Here is a 24,341-nt window from a genome sequence, read left to right as displayed (position 1 = left end):
ACGTTAAAAACATGAAGGGGGGAACTGTATGAGCTCCCTGGATGTTGGTGGGACACGCCTCCCCACACAACCTGTCTCTGAGACCAGCCCGGCACAGCTGTGCTTTATAGGAGTGATGTGTGAGTTATCCCCGCCCTTCTTACCCTGACCTTTCAGGCCTGCATGTCCCCACCTACCCAACAACCTCTGCTGCTCTGAGTATCCTCCAGCTGTCTTCCTTTCCCTAACACCCCCTCCTCCCGCTGTCTCCGTTATCTCTCTCTCTCTCTCTCTGCCTCTCCCTCTTCATCTTTCACGCCTCCCCATAATTTCCTGTCATCCCCCCCTCTCTCTCCCTCTCCCTCTCTTTCTCGCCCCAGGCACCGGGCCCTGGACCCCACTGGTGAGCTGCAAACTGTTGTGTGCGTTTCCATCTTTTTTGATCCTCATTTAAGACGGATTAGAGAGGGTGATTACGCGGCCGCCGCGGAATGAGCGTGCTGGGAGGGGAGAAGGAGGGGACGGGGAGGGGACGCGGGGTGGCGGCGGATGGGCGGGGGAACGGGTGCATGCGGCGGTGGGGGCAGCTTCAGAGCCCCCTGAGGCCAATCACAAAATCTCCCAGCAGCCTCTGGGTGCCTGATCACAGCTCTCCAGTTGTGGGAGGATATGCTCAGGCTTCCCTGCAGGAAGTCGAGTCTTTCTGTGAGAGAGAACTTTCTCCTCCTCCGCCCCCCCCACCCCCCCAATTCGCCAAACCCCCACCCCCCGCCACCATATTCCTCCCCACTGACAGAAACACAGTCTGATTCCAATATTATGCATGTATTCATGTCCCAAGGCAAATGACTTAAACATACACTTCTAGCGCTGGAGGAATTCAGTTTGAACAGCCAAAACTACAAGCGCCTGCTGCTACTGTAGGCTAACTCCCTGCATAATCCATGTGTTCCAATCAGTATGGCTGCAGAGCACTTTCTTCACTTTCTTGTACTTTGCCTTACAATTAGAATTCAACGGGTACTCCTGCCAGAAACTTGAAATTATTTTTGTTAGGAGAAAAAAGTATTTGAAAATGATCCGCAAGGAAAGAGAGAAAGGAAAGGGAGAAAGACCTTTGGGTGAACATACTGCACCAACCACAAGCACCAAGCCCACTGCCCTGGCAAGCAGAATTTAAAAATGCTTTGTACGTCCAATCATACACCTTTCCTGGGTTTTCCTTTCTCACTGAACCACCCAAGGTGCCTTTTGATACTGCGGATAAGGGAGAAAAGGAGTCTAATGATATGTTAAGGTAGTCTTGTTTCAAAGACACACTGGGGGGTTCCCTTCATTTCAAATTGCTTTGATTAGCCTAATCGGAACAATCTGTTTCCTCCCCAAATGATCTGAAATGGATCAAACTGTGCGGCGGGACTGTTATCTACCTCTGGAATGCCATTACTCTTATTTATTCCGAAATGTAACTTTGGGCAACAGAGGGAGTCCATTTTAATATTCAAATATTCAACCATGAAATATAAAATAAAATCAAATAATGCAAAATCAGATCGGGCCCACAGGGCTGGAGCTGGGGCCGAGACAGATGTAAAACAGATTGAAGTGAGATCATTTGCAAAATATCCCCGAGGAAGCCCGAGTGAGGGAGAGAGCCCGGATTCAGAGCTGCGGCGGCACGCCTTCCGACTCAGCTCAACAGGAAAACGCTCTCCAGAGAGGTTTGGGAGATATAATGGGGGCGCACAAATACTGGGACTCATTAAGGTCAAATGAAATGCCAGCAGCATAAGCAGCGTCATTGCAGTGGATGTGCGTTTTGCAGCGGCATCCTGATGTATAAGATGGGGGTTAGCTCTGAGAGCGTCTGGGTACTGCCTCAGCACAATGGCACAGGAGTGCTATGGAAGTCTACAGGAGACTAAATAAACATCCTCCGATTCTGCAGGACACCAGCTTTTTGCATTAGGATTGATTTTCTATAGTGACTCAACAGGCCATGCAGACCATAAATAATTGAATGCAAGGGATGAAATACGGGATAGATGGGTGTCTTTCCCTTCCCTCCCTCCCTCTCTCTCTTTCCCTTTCTCTCCTCTCCGTACTCTGTCTCTCCTCCCTCCTTTTCTCCCTCAGCCACTTCCCGCTCAATCTCTCTCTTCCCCATTCCCCATCTCTCCTTCTTTGTTTCCCTCCTTATCTAACCCTTCCTCACAGCTCTCCCTTATCCCACAGCTCACCACCCCTTCTCTTTCTCTCTCTCTCTCTCTCTCTCTCTATCCCTCCCTCTCTCCCAAACTGTGCCCCAGTGTAGAACTTCCAGACTGGCTTTTGGTCACGGTCCACAAGACCACGGTCTTGCCCTCCTAACCCGGCCCTCTCACCTGACAGGAAGGGTGCGGTCGCCTTTCCTCCGGTCCATCTCTCTCTGGGGGACGGGGTACCAGCGGAAGTTGAGCTTCCAGTTGAAGCCTCCGTAGGTCATGTCCGAGCCAGCCATGTACTCGAAGGTGTCATCACTGATCACGTCGATGATGGGGCACACCACGGTTCTCCTGCAACACACACACACACACACACACACACACAGACAGTTGGTCACTGACCAGAAAAGCCCAATGTTTTTACATTTTGTGCAAGTTCAATGTCCGCAAGCATATCCATTTGTTTTTATTGTTTTAAAACGCCTTTTACAGCTTAAAAAATGCGCTGCATGAGGTCTTGTGCTTTATTCGAAGACCCACAAAACAAAACATCTCTTTCATACCATTCCAGAATGAAAATAAAAAAATGCATCTATGCATTCCTCTGTTCTGCTAGAGAGCAACATTGTTTAACTTGTGAGGTACCATCCTGCATCCTCAGAAATACTGGCAGCTGTAACCAATCCTGATTTGAGTCTCATGATGTCAGTTAATTGGAAGATATGAGAAACCCTCCCCATTTATGGGAGATCCAAGGGAAAGGCAATTTATTTCCCCATTAACAAGAAACGTATGACTGGCTTACTTGTTGACACGTTTTGACACATCTGCATCTGTACTTTCCCATAGTTCTATGCATACACACTTTCAGGAGACAGAAGGACATGAAAACACTGTTCAGAAAAGAGACAACATGAACGACATGGTTGCACCCAAAGCTCTAAGATGATTTTGCAGATACCCCTATCCAGGAGCCTGCCTGGGTCACAGATGCATACTACTGCATAATTCCTTCACACGTCAGTGGGGTATGCTACCAATCCAGGACACCTTTCAGCAAAGTAGTTCTGCAGTTACATGCACCTACACAGAAACATAAGTGGTGACAATGATCATATCAGTATGGACACTTAAAGGTATACCATTTTGCACATGTAATTCACTTAAGCGGAACAGTTGGGTTTGGCCATCGTGATGGGGCACAGTGCTCCAATGCTTTTAACTGTTAATCTTGTAGTCTTTTTTTATTGTTAACATTTAATGTTAATATTGTTTGATTGTCCTATGAACACTTTAGTGAATGCTGGGAGCAGCAGTTGAAGGAGATCTGTGTGCATTACAGCAACTAGCAGGTACAGCAGACATGCAGCCACATGCGAACACTTGCTGAGAGCGATTAGGAGGCCACCGGACTGCACAGGACACGGGGGGGAACGGTCCGTTCCCGATTCAGAGATCTGAACCGTGCCAGCGGCGGCTCCGCTCTCTGATGCAGCCATCATCTGTCGCGTCACAATTCAACCCCGCCAGCCAGCGCTCAAGGCCCCCCTGCCTCACAGAATGACGCCTCCTCTTACAGAAGGGAGACGATTGATTTTGGACATGTTAAAAGCTGAGAGACCCTGCTTCCTCCTCTCAGCCCTGCTGAAGAAACCCTCGTGGCGTAATAGGTGTTAATCGGCACTAACCCAGACACCACGAACAACATGAGTAAGCGAGGAAGGCCTCCGAGCCCGCGCGCCTCGCTTACTTTGTGCTTTTTAGAAACGCTCCCCCGGTGAGGAGCTGGCGGAGTGCAGGTGTGCAGACAGACAGCGCCTCGGGTCTCAGACGGAGTGCGAGAGAGGAGGAGGAGGAGGGGGAGCCCTAAAAGGACGAGGAGGAAGCTTTTCCTGCCTCTCCGTCCCGCAGCGCCTCACCCTCGCCAGCTCCATCGCAGCGCAAAGAAAAGCTGTTCTTCATCGCCGTGCCCCTCTGTTCCCGCCTCTGTGAGCTAGGCCTTCTCGAGGGCTCGTACTCAGCGTGGTCTCGACTCCGACATTTTGCTGACCCTTTGCCCGTGTGGAACAGCGGGGCAGCTCCGGCAATCAAAATGCCACCGGCACGGCATTTCACTGAGGCAGCCCCTGCAGTGATAGGGCAAAACCCCGGAAAAGGGCACGATCGGCCCTCCATAAATTTACCCACTAAAGGTGCGCGCGTGACCGGCATGCACATATAAACACTTCAAATGTTTATCGCACTTCTTCCCCAGAAAACATTAGAATAAAACAACAGGCGGCGCTTAGATATACATGGTAAACAGTAACTGGAGGGTAAAGCACCCCACCCGTTATTTATCAGGGACCGGCCCCGGGTGGGCTTTGAGACCATCGATCACTGCGGTCGGCTCCGGAGAGTGGCGGCTCGGCCCGCGGGAGACGGGGGTGACGAATGGGATGCAGTCGGAGTGACTAATCTCACACGCGCAAAATGAGAAGGGGCTCCCGCTGCTTTAACACAACACTGCGTGAGCTTCCAGCGTCAGACGCAGTCCTTCTGAAACCACTCCATCCCGCCTTTCACAAAAAATGGCCGGGGGGAGGGGGGGGAGTTGGCGCTACAGAACCGGGGTCCTGCCGCGCACCCTTGGCACAATCACGCGCAAACATTTCTCGTTTTAATCTGAGCCCGGCCAGCGTTATTGCGTCCCAGTCGGGGGGCGAGGGCAGGGAAAAAAGAGAAGTGTTTGATTGGAATTCGCCGCACGGCCCTGGCCGGAGCGGCGCTGTCTGCTACACGCGGTGTATTAATGACAGCCTTCCGCGCACCGCGCCTGAAGGACAAAATGGCCGAAAATGTAATTAACCATAAAAAATAAATAAATAGGGGGGAGGAACAACCACCCTCGAGGCCAAACAAAGTGGTATTGATTTCTCGGCTCCCGGACTGAGAGGCTTGTAGCTGCTGCTGCCGAGGCCATGGCTTGCCGGCGCACTGGACTCGGTGCTCCCACATACACATACGCAACACTGAGGACAGACTGTCTGAGGAAGGAGGCCTACATGCAGTCTGAAGCCAACAGGCTGTGTCCTTAACTCGGAGTCCCCGATTTAAGCATGCCTTGCTTTTTACATTTTGCATGAGGAGGTCTGATCTTGGCGGTCTCTGACATGAATGAAAAATGCTGCATAAGAAATGTAAAAGGAACACTTGCTAAGATTCGTTTCTCACAGCTGGGACACAGGACGCTGGGAGCAGATGGAATCTGGCCCCAGAAGGGCAGAGACAGGCCAACTTGGAGACACGTACTAAATTCCATTAGTTGTTGTGAAGCGACATACAGTATATAACAGTAATATATACTTCCTGTATAGTAAGACCTCAGTTGCAGCATGTCGAATAAGCATGATCAAAGCCATAGGAGTATTCTGCACATGAAGGAGAATTAACCACCCAATGATCTAGGCTGCACTGATGTCCGTTCCTTTAGACAACCTTTAGACTCAATGGTGGATTATCACCCACAGTCCTCCTCTAGACTGTAAGTAAAGGGCCGTGCAATAAGAAAGAGTGCTGACTGAACACCATCACTCAAGAGCAGGCCTATGGGTGGAGGGTGTGTCCAATGAGGCCACAAACTGCAGCTGAAAGGAGAAAAGCTGACACAAGAGTAAAGGATGTTGAACCAAAAAAAAAAGACCCCCATTGAACTTTTCGGTAAAAGCCGTTGCTGTGGCAACGCACCATGTTCTATTCTCTTTATCTGTGGTGGTTTGCTTGTCTTTACCCCCTCAGAGGAAAAAACAAGTCACAAAGCTGTTTCGCGACTAATTATAAAAAAAAAAGTGACTCATCTCAAACATGAGCCTACGTAGTCTCTCGTTCCTGTTGGTGTCACACATTCGACACCGGAGTAACAGCTTCTGACTCAAGACACTATGAATACATATGCGGGAAATACGCGCTATGCGCACCTCTAACGGGACCCAAATCCGAGGGCGAGAATATGACTCATCACAATTTTTCCATAACGACCTCTGAGGTGCGTTTGATGCTGAGAACTAATTAAAGGAAGACCGCTTTGCTGAAATATTAATTGCTCTTCTCAAGTTTCCAATTAACTTTCGGCGAGGAAGAGACATAACATCCGTGTTTTATGAGGTATGGCAGCAGTCAGACCTACCCCATAGGATCACATAATGCGGCACGTCCAGCGGATGACTCACGCCAAATTTCTGCCCGCTGTATGTATAATCAATTCTGCTTAATAACGTTGCGATGAGAATCCTACTTCAAGCTATCATGTCAAGCACAGAGCAGAACTTGAGCACACCTGACGGTTTAAGCACTGCGCTACCATGAATATAATTAATAAGGGTACCATTCCAGAGGATGTAGTGGTATTCGGGGTACTCTAATTAGGGAAAATGAGACCAGGCCTCTTCCCAGAGCCGAGCACGTGGGGACCAATGGCGCAACGTGATTTATTAAGAACGAAACCACCCAGTTTTAAAGTCGCCCTCCAATTACGAGATGTTGGTGGCGAAATAAATCACTTACGTGGCCATACTTCTATGCTGCCTGTGCACTGACTTGATCTGACCTGGTGGCTGACTTGAGCTGACCTGCTGTTACATCTCCTTGAAGCTAAAGAGAAGATTTCATTAATCTGTGCCAACCAGTCTCTTTTTCCACTCAGTGAAAAAAAAAACTACCTACATCTTATCACCGCAGGCCCAACATTAAAATGTTTTATTTTCTCTTCCTGGGCCACTCGATGTCTCTCTCAGCGTTTGAAGATGGCCATCTGTTCCAACACCACGGGAGCTCATGGGCCGCAATGACAACGAGGCTGCCTGCCTGTAGCCTCGTTTCAGTCACTGTCAGACAGCCCCTGACACAAAACCTGCCTGAGCCTCCAACCTACATTTGTTTTTGTACAAAGGTTTGCATCAGGTTTCAGTTGCCTGTTATGTACGTTTTCTCGCAGAGCCATGGTGCGAGGGCTTGCATTGTCGCGCATAGCGGTGATCCATCCGGCTCGGCCTGAACTGAGGGGTAAAATCTGCTCTACCACAGGAAAGATTGCAAAGTGAGAGTGATGAGTATGTGATGGTGCTTGTCGTGACAGTAGGTTAGCGCTGTTTTCCCAACCATTTCTCTCCTCCCTTTCTTCATTTGAATAGGGAACGAAAATAGCCTGAAAAGCAATCAAAGGGCCGGTCTGTTCATTGATCTACTCTTTGTGCCTGCACAGAGATTAATACGGTTGTCATAATTGAGGATTAAAAATGGGCTTCAGAGTTGGAGGTAGGGACACTCACACACACACTCGCACATAACAGCACACCTCTGTTTCACTTTTCCATTTTCTGGCTGCCACTGTCACTAAACACAGTGTCCCAAAGAAAAACTGCCTGTGTATAAGAGTGGAACAGCTGGAAAGCAAATGGTTTTCCACACAATCCACTATATCAGTCTCTGTCACTCAAATCTCACGGTACCTTTCCAGGTAAAATCCGACTGTCTTCTACACAATTATTTACCGACAGACAACAGCTGCTCAACACCGTGTTTTGGAGGGAATTGCACAATGCATTGTGGGTACTGAAGTGTGAAGCTGAGTTTAGAAGGGCGTTTAAGATAGTGTTTAAGAAAAAGCAAGCCCTGCCCCTCCCCCCAGGCTGCCCCTCCTCCCCGACAGCGGTGGCCGCAGCGCTGACAGCCGCGGTGTGGCCCGTGTTTTGGTTAGGGGTGACGGATGGCGGTGGGGTCGAGGCCATCTCTGATAGGATAAGCAAACACTGAAAGGGGAGAAGGCAGGCGTGGGATTGGAACAGGATCCCGGGGGCAGGAAGTGGGATGCTCTGCTGACACCGAGGAGGATTTCCCCGGGGGCTTTCAACAGTCTCTCAGCAGGAGGGGGAGAGGGAGAGGGAGAGTGCACCGTGTGCTGCAGCACCAATAATAAATTGAAATAAATGCAATTAATTAATGATTGACCAAGTTATAATTTACTGATGGATGTATTATGTAGGTATGCATATGTTTTCTTTTAATTCGTATGGCTGCATTTGATTAATTTCTGTCTTGTTGCTCTGGCAACACAGTGATTGTCTGCCCTGTCAATAAAGCACCTTTAAAATGAAAACTGATCTTGAGAGAGAGAAAGAGAGAGGCAGAGGGAGAGAGAGGGAAAGCGACTTTGTGACTTTTTATTACCACTGTGTGACTGTTTATAGAGAGCCTGTCACAGCCCGAGGGAGGGTGAGTAACGAACAATATCTAAATGATGTGACACATACTCTGTATTTTAACGCCTACCTTTTTATAGAACTGATTAAAATAACCACCTTTAATTTGTGTACTATATATGTTCATTGATTTAAATGTATCTCTGCGTATGTTATGAGTTTCTTTTTGTACCGTGTCTTAAGCTTTGGCAGTACGTACAAAATGCATTTCATGCCAATAAAACATATTGCACTGTGAGAGGCGGGGGGAGAGGGTGAGAGAGAAAGGAAAGACAGTGAGATCCTTGCAATGCCAAGAGCTGAGCCCAGAAGACAGTCCCCTCCACCAGCCGTCCTAACTCCTGGCAACAACACACAGCCTCTGGGTTGCTTCATTAAACTACAAACAATTAGAGCCAAACAACCTGTAGCACAACCAAACGACAGCTACATCACCTGGGAGCTGCCGACACACACACACACACAAAAACCCAGCACAGGCCTAAGCGCTACCAAGCCCTTAACAGACAGCACGCCGTTGCAGGCTACTCGCCTGCAGTAACTGACAGAAACCTGAGAAGCGCCCTGACAAAGACCTGGCGAGTGCAGCCCTGCCGCTGAGACCCACCGACACATGCCGACCTGGCGGCCCAGAACGGAAGGGCTGTGCTCACGCTGCCATCTTAATGAGGGCCGGCACGGAGACACGCTTTCCCGTGACATGTGACGGGGGCAGCCGTGTGAGGCGAAACGTCTCCCCCCAAAACCCCTCCGCTCATCCCAGGCTTTCTGAACCTGTCCGGTACCGGGAAAGTGCCCCATCCTCCTTTGGGAGCACAGGAGCTGCAGTGTGCTGGTAGTGAAGCAGGCGTTATGTACGAGCCTAAATGCTGCACATTTTGTGTTTATTACTGTCTGCTTTCTGGCAAATATGGATGCTTTGGCTTTATTTACTGCCGTGCGAACGCCAACAAAGCATTGTGAATTACACCAAGATCAGGAAGGGAGAGAGGGAGAGGAGGAGAGAGAGAATCAGAGAGGGAAAGAGACAGGGGGAGCAACACAGAGGGAGGGAGAGAGATAGGGAGAGAGGGAAAGCAAAAGAGAGGCAGAGAGTGACAGGGAGAGAGAGAAAATACATGAGAGAGACAAAGAGGGGGAGAGAGAGAGAAAATAAGAGAGGCAGAGAGTAGAAGCAAGAGGCAGAGAGGAAGAGAAGGAAAGCAAGAAAGAAGAAGAGAGTGAGAGAAAGAGAGAGAGGGGGGAAAGTGAGAGAGAGGCAGGGAGGTGTGCAGGGAATAAGGGAGAGAGATTACCAGAGAGAGAAACAGCAAAGAGGGGATACAGAAGACATAAAGGGGGAAGAAATGAGAAGAATGAGGGGGAGGATAAAAGGAACAGCAAAAGAGAGAGACAGAAAGAAAGAGACAAAGATAACAAGCTCCGTCCTTATACTTAATGCCAACATCCTCCCCCACAATTTACATTTTGTAACGCTGCCTTCTGTAATTGAATGAGGAAGGAAGAAGGCAATCCTTCTCGTTCAGTGCAGCAGGCAGGGGTGAACATTCCCCAGAGAACCCGCAGACCAAGTGGCTTCTTTTCCCACTCAAAGCGTCCGATTGGCTAACTCAACTAACAACTTCCTTAATGGAACCCCTTTAACCACTCCTCCACTGAAAAACAAAGAAACCCAGGGGGGAAGACTCGATTTTAATGTTGGTTCAGCTATCACGAATCAGACCGAAACATACGTAACCTATACACACTCAGGCTGTGTTAGCCCCAATGTCTGAGAACATCCCTCCCAACCAGAACCCTGCCCTTATCCAGCCGAAAATCAGATTTCAGGCGTTATCAAAATAATACAATAAAAATCTTCACTTTGTACTGCAGAATTCATGCAGTAATCTCAAAGCGCTGAACATGTAAGACACGCCAGATGGCAGTTATCTCAAAGTGCTGAACATAAAACGAGATGAAATGCTGATCATAAAAACTGATAAAGCTCCTTGTCAGAGGCTGTGCTCAAAGACACGCGTGATGATAAAACAGACAGGGCCGATGCCCGCAGAGCATTAACCATATAAACCACAAAGCAGACCCGGACATTAACAACGTGATGGTGCATCTGACTCTGGCTTGGGAGCGCCTTGCGGCTGAGCGGACCCCAGCGAATGAGAGGGAAGGATATGCGGGTGACCGGGCTGAGGGTGAGGGCGTTGGCTGCGGTCGTGCCGTACCTGTCCAGCTTGATGCGGGCGAGCAGGGGCTCCAGCCACCCGACGGTGCACTCGCAGTGGGCGTCCAGGAAGGTGATGACCTGCCCTGTGGAGAGGGAGGCCCCCTTCAGCCGGGCCCGGATCAGCCCCGACCGCTGCTCCATGCGCACCACCCGCACTGGCACCTCCATCTTCCGTACATACTGCTCCAGCGGCCGCTTCAGGAAGTCTAACACACAGGGAGGGAGGGAGGGAGGGGGAGGGAGAGAGAGAGAGAGAGAGAGAGAGAGAGAGAGAGGATGCGGCGTTAACACTATGAGATTTTGGTTCAAATCCCTAAACCAGCTCACTCAGTGTAAGATAAGATAGCACAGATCCTCTCACTTATGGTATGCAAATACCTGTATTCATCTGTCCAGATGGCCTTATTGTAACCACAGTTCTACTCACAGACTTCAATTGTCACTCTGGCTGCAGCTAGCTGTTGCGGCAATTGATACTTCTCAATCACCCATCACCGGTTTCTTTAGAAGTGTTCTTGCCAGGGAAGATAATCTAATTACCAGACCTCCTGTATTTCACCACACATACTGTATTGTCTATCCTGATCAAAGCTAAAATAATCCTCCGGTATTTCACCACATGTACTCCCACTCTCAAACTGATAGTTATTTAATTATTGTTTATCCTGATCAAAGTGCTGTATCAGTATAAAGAATGCTTTCGGTGAACCCTCGTGCGTTTCACGTATTGCCATTCCTGTAAATAAAGAAGTCTTTTCCACGAAGATCGGAACTGCGTCCTTTTTTCATCACAACACCCAGGGGGCCACGTCGTTAGCAGGAGTCGGAGACCCCCTGTAACGGTGGATAAGGAGCATCAAGGGACTGTACTGTTTCCTTTTAACTTATGCTCATCTCACGTTATTTTCCTGCTGTGTTGCTTTGGCAATAGGAGTATGCGTACATTTGTCATGCCAGTAAAGCCCATTAAACTGAACTGAAATTGAATTGCTGTGTGCTGGGTGGCTAGTGGAATAGACCCTATGAACCTCTGTAGGGCAGGAGACCAGGGACACCAGGAAGGTGTTAAAACATGGATGCCTGACAGGATGAGACGGCACAGGATTGGGGTAAGATAACGATAAAGCACTCTGGGTAAAGTCTGTGGACTGTGAGGGAGAGAGGAAGGAGTGTGGATTACATTGTGATTTAAACAATAACGGCATGATAATGAAGAGTCAGGCTCCAGGAGAGGAACTATATAAGAGCCCAATAAATACAGCGTGCTAGCATGGACAAACTATGCATTATTAGCTTGTCCAAATCTAAGGGACTGTCCATATCAAGCCTATGCAGTCTGAGCCTCATGGTTTCTCTGCAGTGCTGTCAGAATGTTTTAAGAACATAACACTCCTGGACCCAGGTGAGGTGGGGTTGAGGATGTGGTCTTACCCACACGATCTCTGCAGTCTGGCCCGGTGAGGAAGCGAGCTGCCCTGTCTGACAGGTGGGCTGACAGTCAGACAGCATACCCAGGGCAACCCGCGGGGCAGGGGATTGGGGGGAATCCCCAGAGCATTGTTTAAACACTCAAGCTCTTATTCCTCAGGAGTTTAAACAGCAGGTAACCGCAGCAGGGACGCGCAGACGCAGTCCGGGCTCGACCCGTGCCCCCCAGACAGCGAAGACGGACTCGCTGAGGCGAAAATACCCAGACCCACCTCCCACAGCAGGGGGGTGGATGGCGTGGTTCTCAATCAGACGCGAACCAGCGGGGAATCTGGGCCTGCCAAACACCCCTGCCGCCAAAAGCGGAGTCTGCTTTGAAGGGGAGGCGAGACATCTCAGGAGGAGGGAGGGAGGAGGGAACACAATGAGAGCCATTAAAACTGACCCCAGACAGGGCAACGGCAGCGAACCCGCGCAGGAACCCTCCCGGACTGGAACAGGAAGGGGGGAAGCAGAGTGGAAACACACATATATCAGTCCGTTCTATTTTTAATTCCTGGTCAGCTCACGAGGCCCGCCAACCCCATGCCGAGCCCGGAGGTCGGTCTTATCTCCGTCTCGGCGAATGCGCCTTCTCAGAAGCACGGGGGGGTGCGAGACGACACTGCCCGACACCCCGACACCCTCCGTAATAACCGCGGACCCGTGAAAGGTCCTTGCGAAAGGGGAGAGGGGGGAAAAAAAGAAAGTGATTTCTTTCGCTCGCGCCGCACAGCTGTCCAAATGTCACCTGCCTCTCTTTTCAATTCCTGTCGCGGCGGCGTCGGCTTCCCCGGGCCGGCAAGGCGAGAGACACTCCATCAGCCTGCTGCCCTTTTAATCTGCAGCACGCCTCAGAACCAGCTGTGATATCTCAATGAAGCTGAAGCTGGGGGCCAGGGGGCGGGGGCTTCGCGCTAGACCTTCAAGAACAAAGAAAGTCATCATGCTAACGCGTCGGAGAGGGCGGAGAGTTGGGGGACTGGAACTGCACATTGGAAAAAAGACCAAAAAAGAAAAAAAAAGACAACAGATCATTCACACTGAGGATGACTGTCCCTTTCTGGGTGATCCCACTGTTTTTAGACAGGATGGGGTTTCGACATCCCTTACCCTTCTAAAACCACACCCTGTCTCCCGCGGGATCCTGCGGACCATGGCAGGGCCCAGCCAAAATGGAAGTGGAGCAGACGTCACCCATGATGACATGGCGGCCTGCGAGTTACCAGGCCCGTGCCGTCACTGGCTTTCTGGGGCCGGCCCGCGGTTTCTGACAGACAGCGCGTGAGCGCATAAGAGCTGGCTCAGCTTGAGCACCGCGGCAAATTAACAGCTTTTTTCCCCTAAATTACATTGCTATTCATTGGCTCCTGAGCACCTCGCGTCTCCGCACCCCATTTGAGGCTGCGAGCTGCGCCAGGTTCGCGGGCAGCCAATTTAATTGGGCAAGGAGCTCTGGTACAGTAACCGGCCTGCTCTCTTCGGCTTCGGAGGCTGACGTATTGGCACGTGCTAAAGGACAGACAGCTGGGACAACTTCACGGGCTGCCCTATGGGCGGAGCTCCTCGCACAGCTGCAGAGAGAAGGGCTCTTCCATTTGCATGCTAACCCGAATCCCTCTGTAGAAAGAGGTGGTTGTGAGAGGAATAAGGCCACCAGTTAAGCGGACTGCCGCCGCCGCCGCCGCCCGTGAAGTCAGGACCTCACAGATTACCCACGCAGAAAATCCTCCCTCTGCGTTCAAACAGACTGGAGGAAAACAGCACAACAACCGTCAAGAGAAAAAAAAAAACCCCCTCGCATCGCCTTTAAATGTCTGAGTCTGAACTTTAAACTCCCCCGAACTGCAGCGAGCGCAGCTCAAATCCGGCTTATCTCCCGCATTCTAACAGGCTTATGCGTCTGACGCTGAGGCGCCCGCTCCTGTGGCCGAATCGATGGGATTTCGTCGGTGCCAGGCGCGATACGGGAATGTTCCTGGAACCCACTTCCTCTTTTTTTCCGGAGTGAGATGTGTCTTCACAAAGGCCTGGGGGGAGTTTAACCTAAATTGACACAAAGCTTAAAAAAATGCTAAATTAACACATGAAGTGGCTGTTGGCTGCTTCCACGGTGCAATCCAGTGCCTAAGGCATCCACAAAGATGGAGGAAGAACCAGGACGGGACAAGATTCCTTTATTTTAAACGTTCAAGATCCTCTTTCATAATGCTGTGCCATGTCTACCCACAATGTCAGCAGCCAGTGCATATGTTTAAAAGATAGTCTGTATTCTAAATCAATGCAGAGATGAGCTTTCTTCTCTATTACATCCATGGCTCTCAAAGAAAGGGGCAAGCCAAACATTGAATTATCTCTTTTTTCCACGCAAAATCATAATCTTCACGATAACGAGGGCGGTTCCTCTAATCTTGCGATAGCCGTCTCTTTTATTACTGCGGAGATTAGTATTTACGGGCTGTCCCTTTCAACTCCAGACAATCACGCCTTGCTTATTTATTTATTTTACTTCATAATCACAAGACAAGCTCTCCGAAGAGGGGGGGGGGGGAGAATTGTGTTAAACAGTACTGCTAATGCCGTAATTATGAATCACCAGAGGAACGATGCACATCAGAGGATACACTTCTTCCAAACACAAGAGTGGAATATGCTCTCCTGCCGAGAGAAAAACCCGCGGCTCTCAGCAGCTCTTTTCACCAAATGAAGCAACCGAAATTCAGCGCTTTACTCTTCCCCTTCGTTAATTCTAAACTGTGTTACTGTGATGCTTCCTGCAGCTCAGAGCAAACCCTGCTATCTGGTTGCCATGGGACCCATGCTGGTCTCTAGAACACACTCTAGCTGTGGGGTATCATGACCTTAGTCTTGGTCTGGGTTCACGCCGTCACCACGAATGGATCAGTGGTCTCCATGACGCCCAACATCTCAGCTCCTTCCTTTAGGTACTCTAGCTACAGCGGTGTTAGGTGGTGCAGTTGGTACTAGGAGCCTTATGACCTGAATCTGCTATTGTTACCTTGTTCTTTCCAATTCCAGATGGCTGAGGAATACAAATGAAGCCAGCCGAGGGGCAATTATCGGCCAGCTTTCACACTGTGCTGCAAACAGAAGGGACCAGGGTGACTTCTGTTACTCCTGAGGCCGATCCGACAGCAAGGATCCAGTGACCCGCCAAGCGTCACTCGCATGAAGAAGAAAATGGGGGAGTCAGCTCTGTGGTCACTGTGGCCAATGAAAGCACAGACGTCCATTCCTATTCAGCGCATGGCCGATGTTACGGACAATATTGAGGCGAAGAGCGCCCACTACAGCGCACGGCACGCTGCAACGAGGAAGTTAACAAATGCTGGCAGGACATGCGCCTTTAGGGGTGACGCAAGACCCACAATGCCTTGGGAGAGGTCACTACCAGACCACAAGACCTGCCCCAGCTGTCCCGCAAGGAGCTGCGAGAGACACCAACAAAGTTGAATTACTTTTGCTTTCACATCAACATCTGTCTCGCCCTGCACTGTTCACTAATCAATGTGGGAACATGAAAGATACATCTAGTGATGTGTGATATTTATGATGCATGTGTCGCCTCAAATCCTGGTTGCGGTGTACTTAGTCATCCTTTCACGGTCGTAAAGGAAGAATAAAAAACAGCACCGAAAAGATTTATAGCATTTATTAACCCTAATTACGGGTGAGCTCGTAAATCTGGCCTCTGTCGCTGCTGGCTGTGCTTTTCACAGGTCAGGAGACTCACCTTCAAGCTGCACAGCCAGAGGTGCTCTGCAGTCCTGTTCACACCCCCAGTAAGCCTGATCTGGCTAACCAGAGGGCCTGCTCACGCCCCTCGCCCCCTGTCGGTTAGGAGGGGGCCTATCCCCCTGTTTCACTGGGGGTCATCTCTACCACCTCTGGGTGAGCCTCTCACAGGAGCAGTCCACACTGACAATGACCTGCAGAGTCTTGGTGCGTGTGCATGGAAGTTGGAATGGTTGTGAGGTGTGACCTAACTATGATGTCACAGATGAACTGGCAGACGCCATCATCCCTCCCATTCTGTCAGCGCTGCGGCTGACTAGAGTCAGCTACTCAGAGCTGGATTTTAGGCTCCATGATCCACTGCTCTCTCGTTCAGCCTCCCAGAGCGCCACAGCTAAGCATCCCGATACAGCCAGCGGGCAGAAATACTGAGGCCGAGCTCGATAAACCGCGCCGGTCCTGCTCTCGGAAATTACTTTCCAAATGTCACCCTGAAAGTTCAGGCCACCATCCATCCTCTGCTGGGCTCGGCAATGCGTGGAGTACGGGGACCCGTCGCGCCCCCCGCTGACAGGCTCGGCGGCCCCTCACGTGACACCTGTCGCTCATCTCTGGGGCAGCGAATGCGGGCTGGGGCGACAACCTCAGAAAAATGAGTAACGGCACAGAGGATATGCTCATTCTCATCTGGAGAGGAGGGGGGAGACAGCCCTGGATGAGGCAGGGAGGAGGAGATGAGTCTTGGCGAGAAAACAAACGGGCTGTCCCCAGTGGCCCACGCGAGTTTCCCAGACTCCCTTCGGCCTGTACGACGCGCCGGTCCCATGACACACCCGAGGAAGGGAGCTTCACTCGGCTGCATTCAGAATCTGAGGCCGCGTTCGATCAAAGCGCTTGGTACATAAAACACGGGCCTCTTCTAGAGCCCTGGTGCCACTTTGAAATAAGTTTGCTTTCCTTTTGCACTGATGCTGTTTATCTCCAAGGCCTAATGCCGCGGCAGCTTGCCTGTCATGTCTCGGCAGCGGGGAGCTGCCGCCGAAGCCGTGCCCTGAAGAGTCCGGCTGCGCGCGAGCTGGCCGGAGAGATAAGCAGGCAGGTGCAGACGTGTCACTGGGTGATGCCCGTGTGGGCATGGCTGTCCCCTAACACACCACCTTCGGGGACTTCCTGCTCGTCTGCCTGCAGAGCCATCAGGGCGCACTCTGTCTCAACTAAGCTGACTCAGCCTAGCTCAGCCGAGAAACATACAACGACGCATACACACACACACTCAGGTGTCTGCATACAGATGCGCACACGCACACACACACACACACACACACACACACACACCAAAGACACAAAGTGCCTTTCTTCTGGCAGGGATTTCTAAGTACTAACTCCCTGGCAGAAGGACCCACTAAAAATGCAAAAGGACCTTCACACTGGCAGTGTCCTTGTGCTGAAATGAGGGGGAGCGCGCATTAGACTGACGGTGGAAAAAAATGGACCGGTGATGGCTCTTTGTTAATGAGATGACAAAACAACGTCCTCACAGGAGATGAGCGAGCTCTGCTATCAAACGCTCAACAAAAACAAAGTAATTCAGTCAGCGGCAGGACAATGATGGCCATCGTCTTTCCAGGAGAACAGGAAACAAATAAACAGCAGAACGCGGGGGTGGGGGTGGAGGTAACTCACAATCCGGCCCCCGCTGGTCGTTTCGTTCCTAAGAGATGCCACAAAGGGCGAGTGACGTGCTTTCGTGGGCCTTTCTCCCCCGTCGCCCTGTGCCCCTGCGCTCGTCCAGAGGAGATGAGAGCATGGGGCCGTACGGCTTCCCCGTTTGAAAGGACGAGGCTGGCCCGCTTCAAAACCGCGGGGAGTTCAAGGCTCTTCACAGACACTTCCACTGATAGGAGCACCCTTCATCTGACAGCCTGCTCAAACCACACACCCCCACCCCATTTCTCCCTTCAATAAAGGCCTAAATTCCTCCTGGGACAGTCCTTGCAAAACAAAGAAAGCTTAAAGGGGCGCTCTAGTTTGAGCATGGGACATGCTTATCTCTTAGCACATCCAACCAAGTGCCATCCCTGAATTTTATGTTTAATTATACAATTAGAGTACAATTGATTGAGGAGAACTTAATGGAGTTTTCATTAGCTTACTGTCTTTTTAACACTGGTTTAAAGATAATGTCAAACTCAGATTAGATGGCTTTGTTAAATAATTACAATGAGGCCAGATAGGATCCAAAAGAGTTCCACAGAACAACACAAGGTGATTTCAAAGGCAGAGCTCTGGACAGCACAGGTGGCTACTGAAACTGGTCCTTTGAGGTGCAGAACTTCAGAGTCAGAGCACAGAATTCTGGGTAGCAGAGCAGGCATTCTAGACAAGGCCCTTAACCTGAAGAGCTCCTATAGAAATTTCAGCTCAATGAACAGAGGCGACATACACTGCCCTGCTAGTAGCTATTAGCACTGCTAAGCAAATCAATAATAACTACTGATACTTCTACTACCGCTACTATTAATAATGTCTCCTAAAGGAGACCTGCCTTTCCCTACAAAGAGCAATGTTGCCATGTTGTCTGACATCAAAAGGGAGAGTTGATTTACAGCCCTGGTGCTTACACCCTTTTGCTCTTTAACAGAAACAGGCTCAGAATGTCACGGCCAATCACACTGTATCATCTCATTAAGTCATCGCAAAGAGACACCCGGCGGTGCCATAACATTAAGCACCTCTATAATGTAAGGGGATACACGCTCTATAATTCTTTACGAGCGGGCCCGGGGGGCACAGCCAGCCAGCTTACGGGGCGACACGAGACGTCCGGACCCTCATCTTGAGTGAATCTGTATTGACTGGGACCTTACGGGGGGGGGGGGGGGGGGAATCGCCATTATCATCACTTTTACTGCTCGAACGTCACGTGGGCGACCCTTTAAGCTTCGAGCGGGGCTGCCAGCTTGCATTAAGCGCGCCTCTCGTGAAATGCGAGGCCGAGCTTTCGGCGCGAAAACCTCCTTCCTGTTCAGATGTCCTAGAACACGCATCCCCTCCTGGGATCTGACCTGACGGCCCGCGGGTCATGTGTACGGAACCCCTGCGCGCCACTCCACACTGCCGCCCTGCCCCACTGAAAATAAATAGGGGCCTATCTATAGGACGGGCCGGGGCTTTGAAAGCCGCCCCGCGCCTCTTTATCTTTCCTGGCAAACTGCGCTAATGAGGCGCGGGGAGGGTAATGTTGTGCCGAGTTTCAATATTTACCTTCCCGTGGCAAACAGACGTTGGAGATAAGGCGTCTGACGCGAAACGCTAGCTGTGTGGAGCAGGCCCTTGCTCTCTGGCCGGTTGGGGGGCTGGGCCTGGGCCTCGCTGTTCGCTTGCTGTGTTTCCCACGAGGCCTTCACCAGACATGCGGGCCGGGAGAGTCACTAACATAAGCTCCCACTCCTCATTTCACACTCAATGCGTATACCACAAGAAGCAACAGCACAGGGTGGTGGTAAGGAGAAGAGGTGCCTGGAGGTTGCCAGGTTTGATTCCTAAGCGTGGCACTGCTGTTGTGCCCTTGATGAAGGCACTTAACCTGAATTGCTTTGGTAAATATCCAGCAGTATAAATAGATGGCAAATAAGCCCAGCAGCTCTTGATAAGGGTTTTTGCTAAGCAGATAAGCAACATCATAAAGAATGAATGCAGTGGCGTACGATGGTCTGGGTATCAGTGTGACGCTAGTAGAGTGAGGACATAACCGACATGTCTTTCCAGGCAATATCTTGGGTAGAACACCGCCTTCTGAGCACAGGTAAACATCTTGGGATACAATGTTCCTTTCTGAGTATAGGGTAATATCTTGGGTAGAATGTCCCTTTCTGAGTTATAGGGTAATAGCTTTGGTAGAATGCCTCTTTCTGAGAATAGGGCAATATCTCTGCTTGAATGCCCCTTTCTGAGAATTGGGCAATATCTTGGGTTGAATGTCCGTAACTTATGAGCGAAGCCACAGCATCACCAAGCCCTGAAACCTCACCCCCCCATTCTCCTGGGCACCGTGTTATTAACACGGCAATGACAAAAGACAGCAGCTCCTGCCCTTCCTGGAAGCCTCTTTGTTTTCCTTGAACAGCGAACCAGCTGTGGCAGCTTCCCTTTCAGCCGTTTTGGGTTTCAGCGCGCAGAAGTACCCCCCGGGAAAGGGCGAAACCGAACCCTGGACACGTTCCGCAAAGGCCGCGTGTGCCTCCACGCAGAGGGGCGCCATCTTACGAGTTTGAGCGTTTAACAGGACCGGCTAGACTTTCGGGGACTCGGCCTGCGCGGAGAGAGGAGGCAGCAGCCCCCCCGAGGACAAGAATGAGCTGTCCTAAAATCTGGCCATAAACCTGCCATGTCTGCAATAACAGAGGGTGAGCAAGAGGGCAGAGCGAGATATATATATAATGAGTGTTTTTACCTTACAGGCAATGAGCTGTCTTTTATCAAAGCGCGCAGGACTGAGCCAGTTACAAAGCAGTCAGGCAAAAATGCAGCCAAGCAATAAGAAGCAAAAACGCCATCGCCTACAATGCCCTAGTGGTTCTGAGTTGACTATAACTAGCCCCTAATACAAGGCCTAAGAACCAGACCTTCTGCTTTTACTAAGGGCCTTGCCATGCTAGGTTTGCTCAGAAGGATCCTGACTTGTGAAGAACACTGATCTTGGCCAATCAGGACTGAGAGGACACTAGTTGACCAATCAGCTTGTGGACAGCTGGCTAAGAAACAGCACTTCTAGATATTGCAAAGAAAACAAATTTAGCCCTTGCAGTGCAGATGATGATGTATTGCTGAGTGAGCAGTGCACGGTCGTTTAGCGTAGCAGCACAAACACGGCGGGTAAACAAACTATTAACCGGCTTTAAATTGGTTGCAACAGTTAGCTTGCTAGAAAACTGAGTGACAAACACACGGAGACCACCTTTTCAAGAGGCCCTAATTTAGATCTGCTTCACCGCTGCCTCAGTAGGTGCTGGATTTGCACACCATGATGAGTGAGAGAGAGTGAGAGAAAGAGCAAGATAAAAAAGGAATAAGAGAGTTTTGGGGGAGGGGTGCGGGTGATAGAAGTACATATAGAGAGAAAGAGAGAGAGAGAGAGAGAGAGAGAAAGAGAGAGGGAGAGGGCAGAGAGAGAGGGAAGGAGGAAGAGACAAGGACAGAGGGAAGGAGAGAAAGAAAGGGGAAAGAAGGGGAAAGGGAAAGAAAGAAACCTCTAACTCATTCAAATTCATTGCTCTCAGCTCTCTCCCACCTCCAGCACGGTGGAACCCAAGGTGAAAGGAAGCGCAAACGGCAGCAGGCTGCACAGGCCCTTGTCATGCGCTCCCACAATCCCTTTCCCCAGGAGGGCCCAGCGGGAGCAGGGCTGACTCAGAGACTGCCGCGCTGCAAGGCCTGGGGAATGGACGGGCCTGACCCGCTTCGGCTCCCGGGGGAACGTTGGCGAAAGCGGTCCCTTAGAGGGGCCCTGGGCGGTGCTCACGGGCAGGTCACATCAATGCCAGGGATACACAGGGAGGGGGTGCAGGGTTTTCTTTTTTCACCATGTCCTGAGGCGGCAGGCTCCTGTGTAATGGGCTCTCTGTCCTGGGAAAGGAATTAATAGTAATGTGCCCTGGTGCTGTCATCACGCCTCCAGGTGGGTAGAGGGAGTGTAAACCTGGATGCCGTCTCCATAGCAATGACGCTCAGCAAACACAACCCCTCTCTGAAACTCGCTCGCACGTGGCACAGCGCGACAACCGCTGACGGCACGGGGGTCACAAAGCCACTGTCACGAAGCGCTCAGTTTGACTAGCGATTAAAACCCCGTCTCATGGCCCCACGGAAACCGTGGCCCACCTGCCATTTCCCAGCTCCCCATCTCATTCTGTTCCATTTCATGCTAAGTGGTAATGGAGAGAGGCTGCGCTGCCGTCGCGGGCCCGCATTAAGCGTTCGGCTCTGGTGCGCTCTCACTGAAACGCCGATTATCTACTGATGCGAATTGAAGGCTGCGTAATGAGCGCTTTAGAAGGCTCAGGGGCATCCCATTTCCTTTCTTAGCGGCGCTTGGGCCCGGGTCTCAGGGGATGGGTAGACCACAGTCAGACACCGTAATGACTGGGTATAATCCCTTCAACCGCTGCTCTAAACCCCCTAATCACTCAGGTGCAGATACTGACAGTACTGTGGGTTGCCGAGTGACAGCTCCAGGCGGGAGTATCCATTACTGTCGCTAGAGACAGCAGGAGACCCTCACCAATATAGACTGGGCCTCACTCTTCTACTGCAAATGGGCTCCGTCCTGGGCCTCACTGACTAACTCTCACACTGTGGGCTCCGTCCTGGGCCTCACTGTCTAACTCTCATACTGTGGGCTCCGTCCTGGGCCTCACTGTCTAAATCTCACACTGTGGGCTCCATCCTGGGCCTCACTGTCTCTCTCTCACACTGTGGGCTCCATCCTGGGCCTCACTGTCTAAATCTCACACTGTGGGCTCCGACCTGGGCCTCACTGACTAACTCTCACACTGTGGGCTCCGTCCTGGGCCTCACTGTCTAAATCTCACACTGTGGGCTCCGTCCTGGGCCTCACTGTCTCTCTCTTACACTCTGGGCTGTGTCCTGGGCCTCACTGTCTAAATCTTATACTCTGAGCTCCAGCAAAAGCAAAAGTATTGGAAATTTGTTATTATTATAAGAAAATTAAAAGAAAACAGTCCTACCAGAATCAAATTATAACTGCAACACTGTTGTACTTTATTCTGCTCGTAACACCACTCCGGGCACTTATCTCCCGGGTCAACACCTGTTCCAGTGTTCACCTGACACAAAATTTTTGTTTTTCATGACACGATCACCTACTGCTGCTCGAGGCGGCTTGATCTCCATCCCCTGAAAAAAAAAATCCCCAAAAAAAAAGCCACAGAGAAAACACTGACATCAGCACAGGGCTCACTGTTCTTTAATAAAACGTCACAGGCCGAGCAGTCGTCTTCTCCCTCCAGGTGCAGCGCAGATAGGCTGCCGTCCCCCGAAACGCCAGCGAAGTGCTCGCCCGAGCCGTTTGCACCGGACGCTGTTATTCTGCAAGCCCAAACACACTCGCCCTAATTACAATAAAGGCACATTTTTCCTGGTTCCAAAAAAAAAAAACCCCACAAAAACTCATGTCCGCAGTGTAATTTAATTTCCTTGTTTTCAATACCACTGAATAATGTAAATGAAAGCGCCACGGGGTAACGTGCCAAGGCCAAGCGCTCCGTAAACGCTGTCTACAGGAAGCCGTGACCACACTCAGACGCCGCCTAATGAATTCCAACAGCGCTGGGGCCGAAGCCACTCGCAGAATAGGTAATACAGCACAGGCAGTGCTGCAGCACTGGCGAAACAGTGCGGAGGAGCGAGGTGAGTAAGACGGGACATGGAAGGGTCACGCGTGAAACGACGAGGACCAAAGTTGAGGGGAAGGTCAATAACAGCACCTCCCTTCTCTCTGTGTCTGGCAGGGGATCTGACAAGGTCCATAGTGTGAGGCACTGATGGCAGTGTGTGTGAGGTGTACGCAGAGGGAGTTCAGGGTCATGTTTTTGAAAATGTTTTTGACTCTTTAGGGGTGTAAAAGGTTACTCTTTTGTTTTCTGTTTTGTATTTCTTTAATTTTTTCTCTGCATGCTTTTCTGCTTTTCTTTTGTTTTTTTTTTAATTTCTTAAATGTTTTGCTTATGTGTTTATTTTTATTTTGTATGTATGTTTGTTCGCATTTGTTTTTTTTGTTTTATGTAAACTAAGCTTTAGCTTATATAAAATAAAGTTAAACAAAGATTAACCCCACGGCTCCCGGCTCTCCGTGGGTGGCGCGGGGCTGGACTCACCCCTCTCGCTGGCATCGTCCACCAGCACCACCTCCTCCAGCAGGTGGCGTGGCGAGCGGTTGATGACACTGCGGACCGTTCTCAGGAGGGTGGTCCAGGCCTCGTTGTGGAAGACGATGACCACGCTGGTGCGGGGAAGGTCGTCTGGGTACAGCTTGTTCTTGCACCTGGGGACAGGAGGAAATGGCACGGGAAGCGTCAGAGCGGAACACCTGCTCCGTGCAGTGCATTGTGGGTCATGACCTTATCAGCGCGTCACTTCCCAGCTGGGGCGCTACCAGAAGCAAGAACAAAAACCACACAAAAGCCAGTAACAGGGATTGATAGGGAGATGGAACGGCCATAAAGACATTGTCCAAGTTCTTTCTTTAGCAGTTACTATAAGTTACTATACACACAGTTACTATAAGTTGCAAAACAATAATGCCTGCATTATAATAACATGTACAATGAGCAAAACAGGGATCTGCACAGCATAACTAAACATTATTATAAATGAATATACTGAAAAATATAAACTATGTAGAAACTTGCTGCTGCATTTTGGGTAATACAGGGCAAAATGATTTCTTCTCTAGTC

At 50.5% G+C, this 24,341-nt stretch overlaps 1 protein-coding gene across 1 annotated transcript in view; it reads right to left on the bottom strand.

Moving 5' to 3' along the window:
* galnt1 (UDP-N-acetyl-alpha-D-galactosamine:polypeptide N-acetylgalactosaminyltransferase 1) overlaps window positions 1-24,341 on the bottom strand; it is a 162,541-nt gene that overhangs the window by 27,195 nt on the left and 111,005 nt on the right. Inside the window, exons 5-7 of the mRNA XM_036538863.1 lie at window positions 23,762-23,928; window positions 10,642-10,849; window positions 2,364-2,534 (exon numbers count right to left, since the gene is read on the bottom strand). Of these exons, the coding sequence (XP_036394756.1) occupies window positions 2,364-2,534; window positions 10,642-10,849; window positions 23,762-23,928 (546 nt within the window). The remainder of the gene's footprint in view (window positions 1-2,363; window positions 2,535-10,641; window positions 10,850-23,761; window positions 23,929-24,341) is intronic.

The sequence above is a fragment of the Megalops cyprinoides genome, chromosome 10 (assembly GCF_013368585.1).
Source record: "Megalops cyprinoides isolate fMegCyp1 chromosome 10, fMegCyp1.pri, whole genome shotgun sequence".
Classification (NCBI taxonomy): domain Eukaryota; kingdom Metazoa; phylum Chordata; class Actinopteri; order Elopiformes; family Megalopidae; genus Megalops; species Megalops cyprinoides.
Note: the sequence above shows the minus strand (reverse complement) of the source record. Positions and strands in the feature narration are given on the sequence as shown.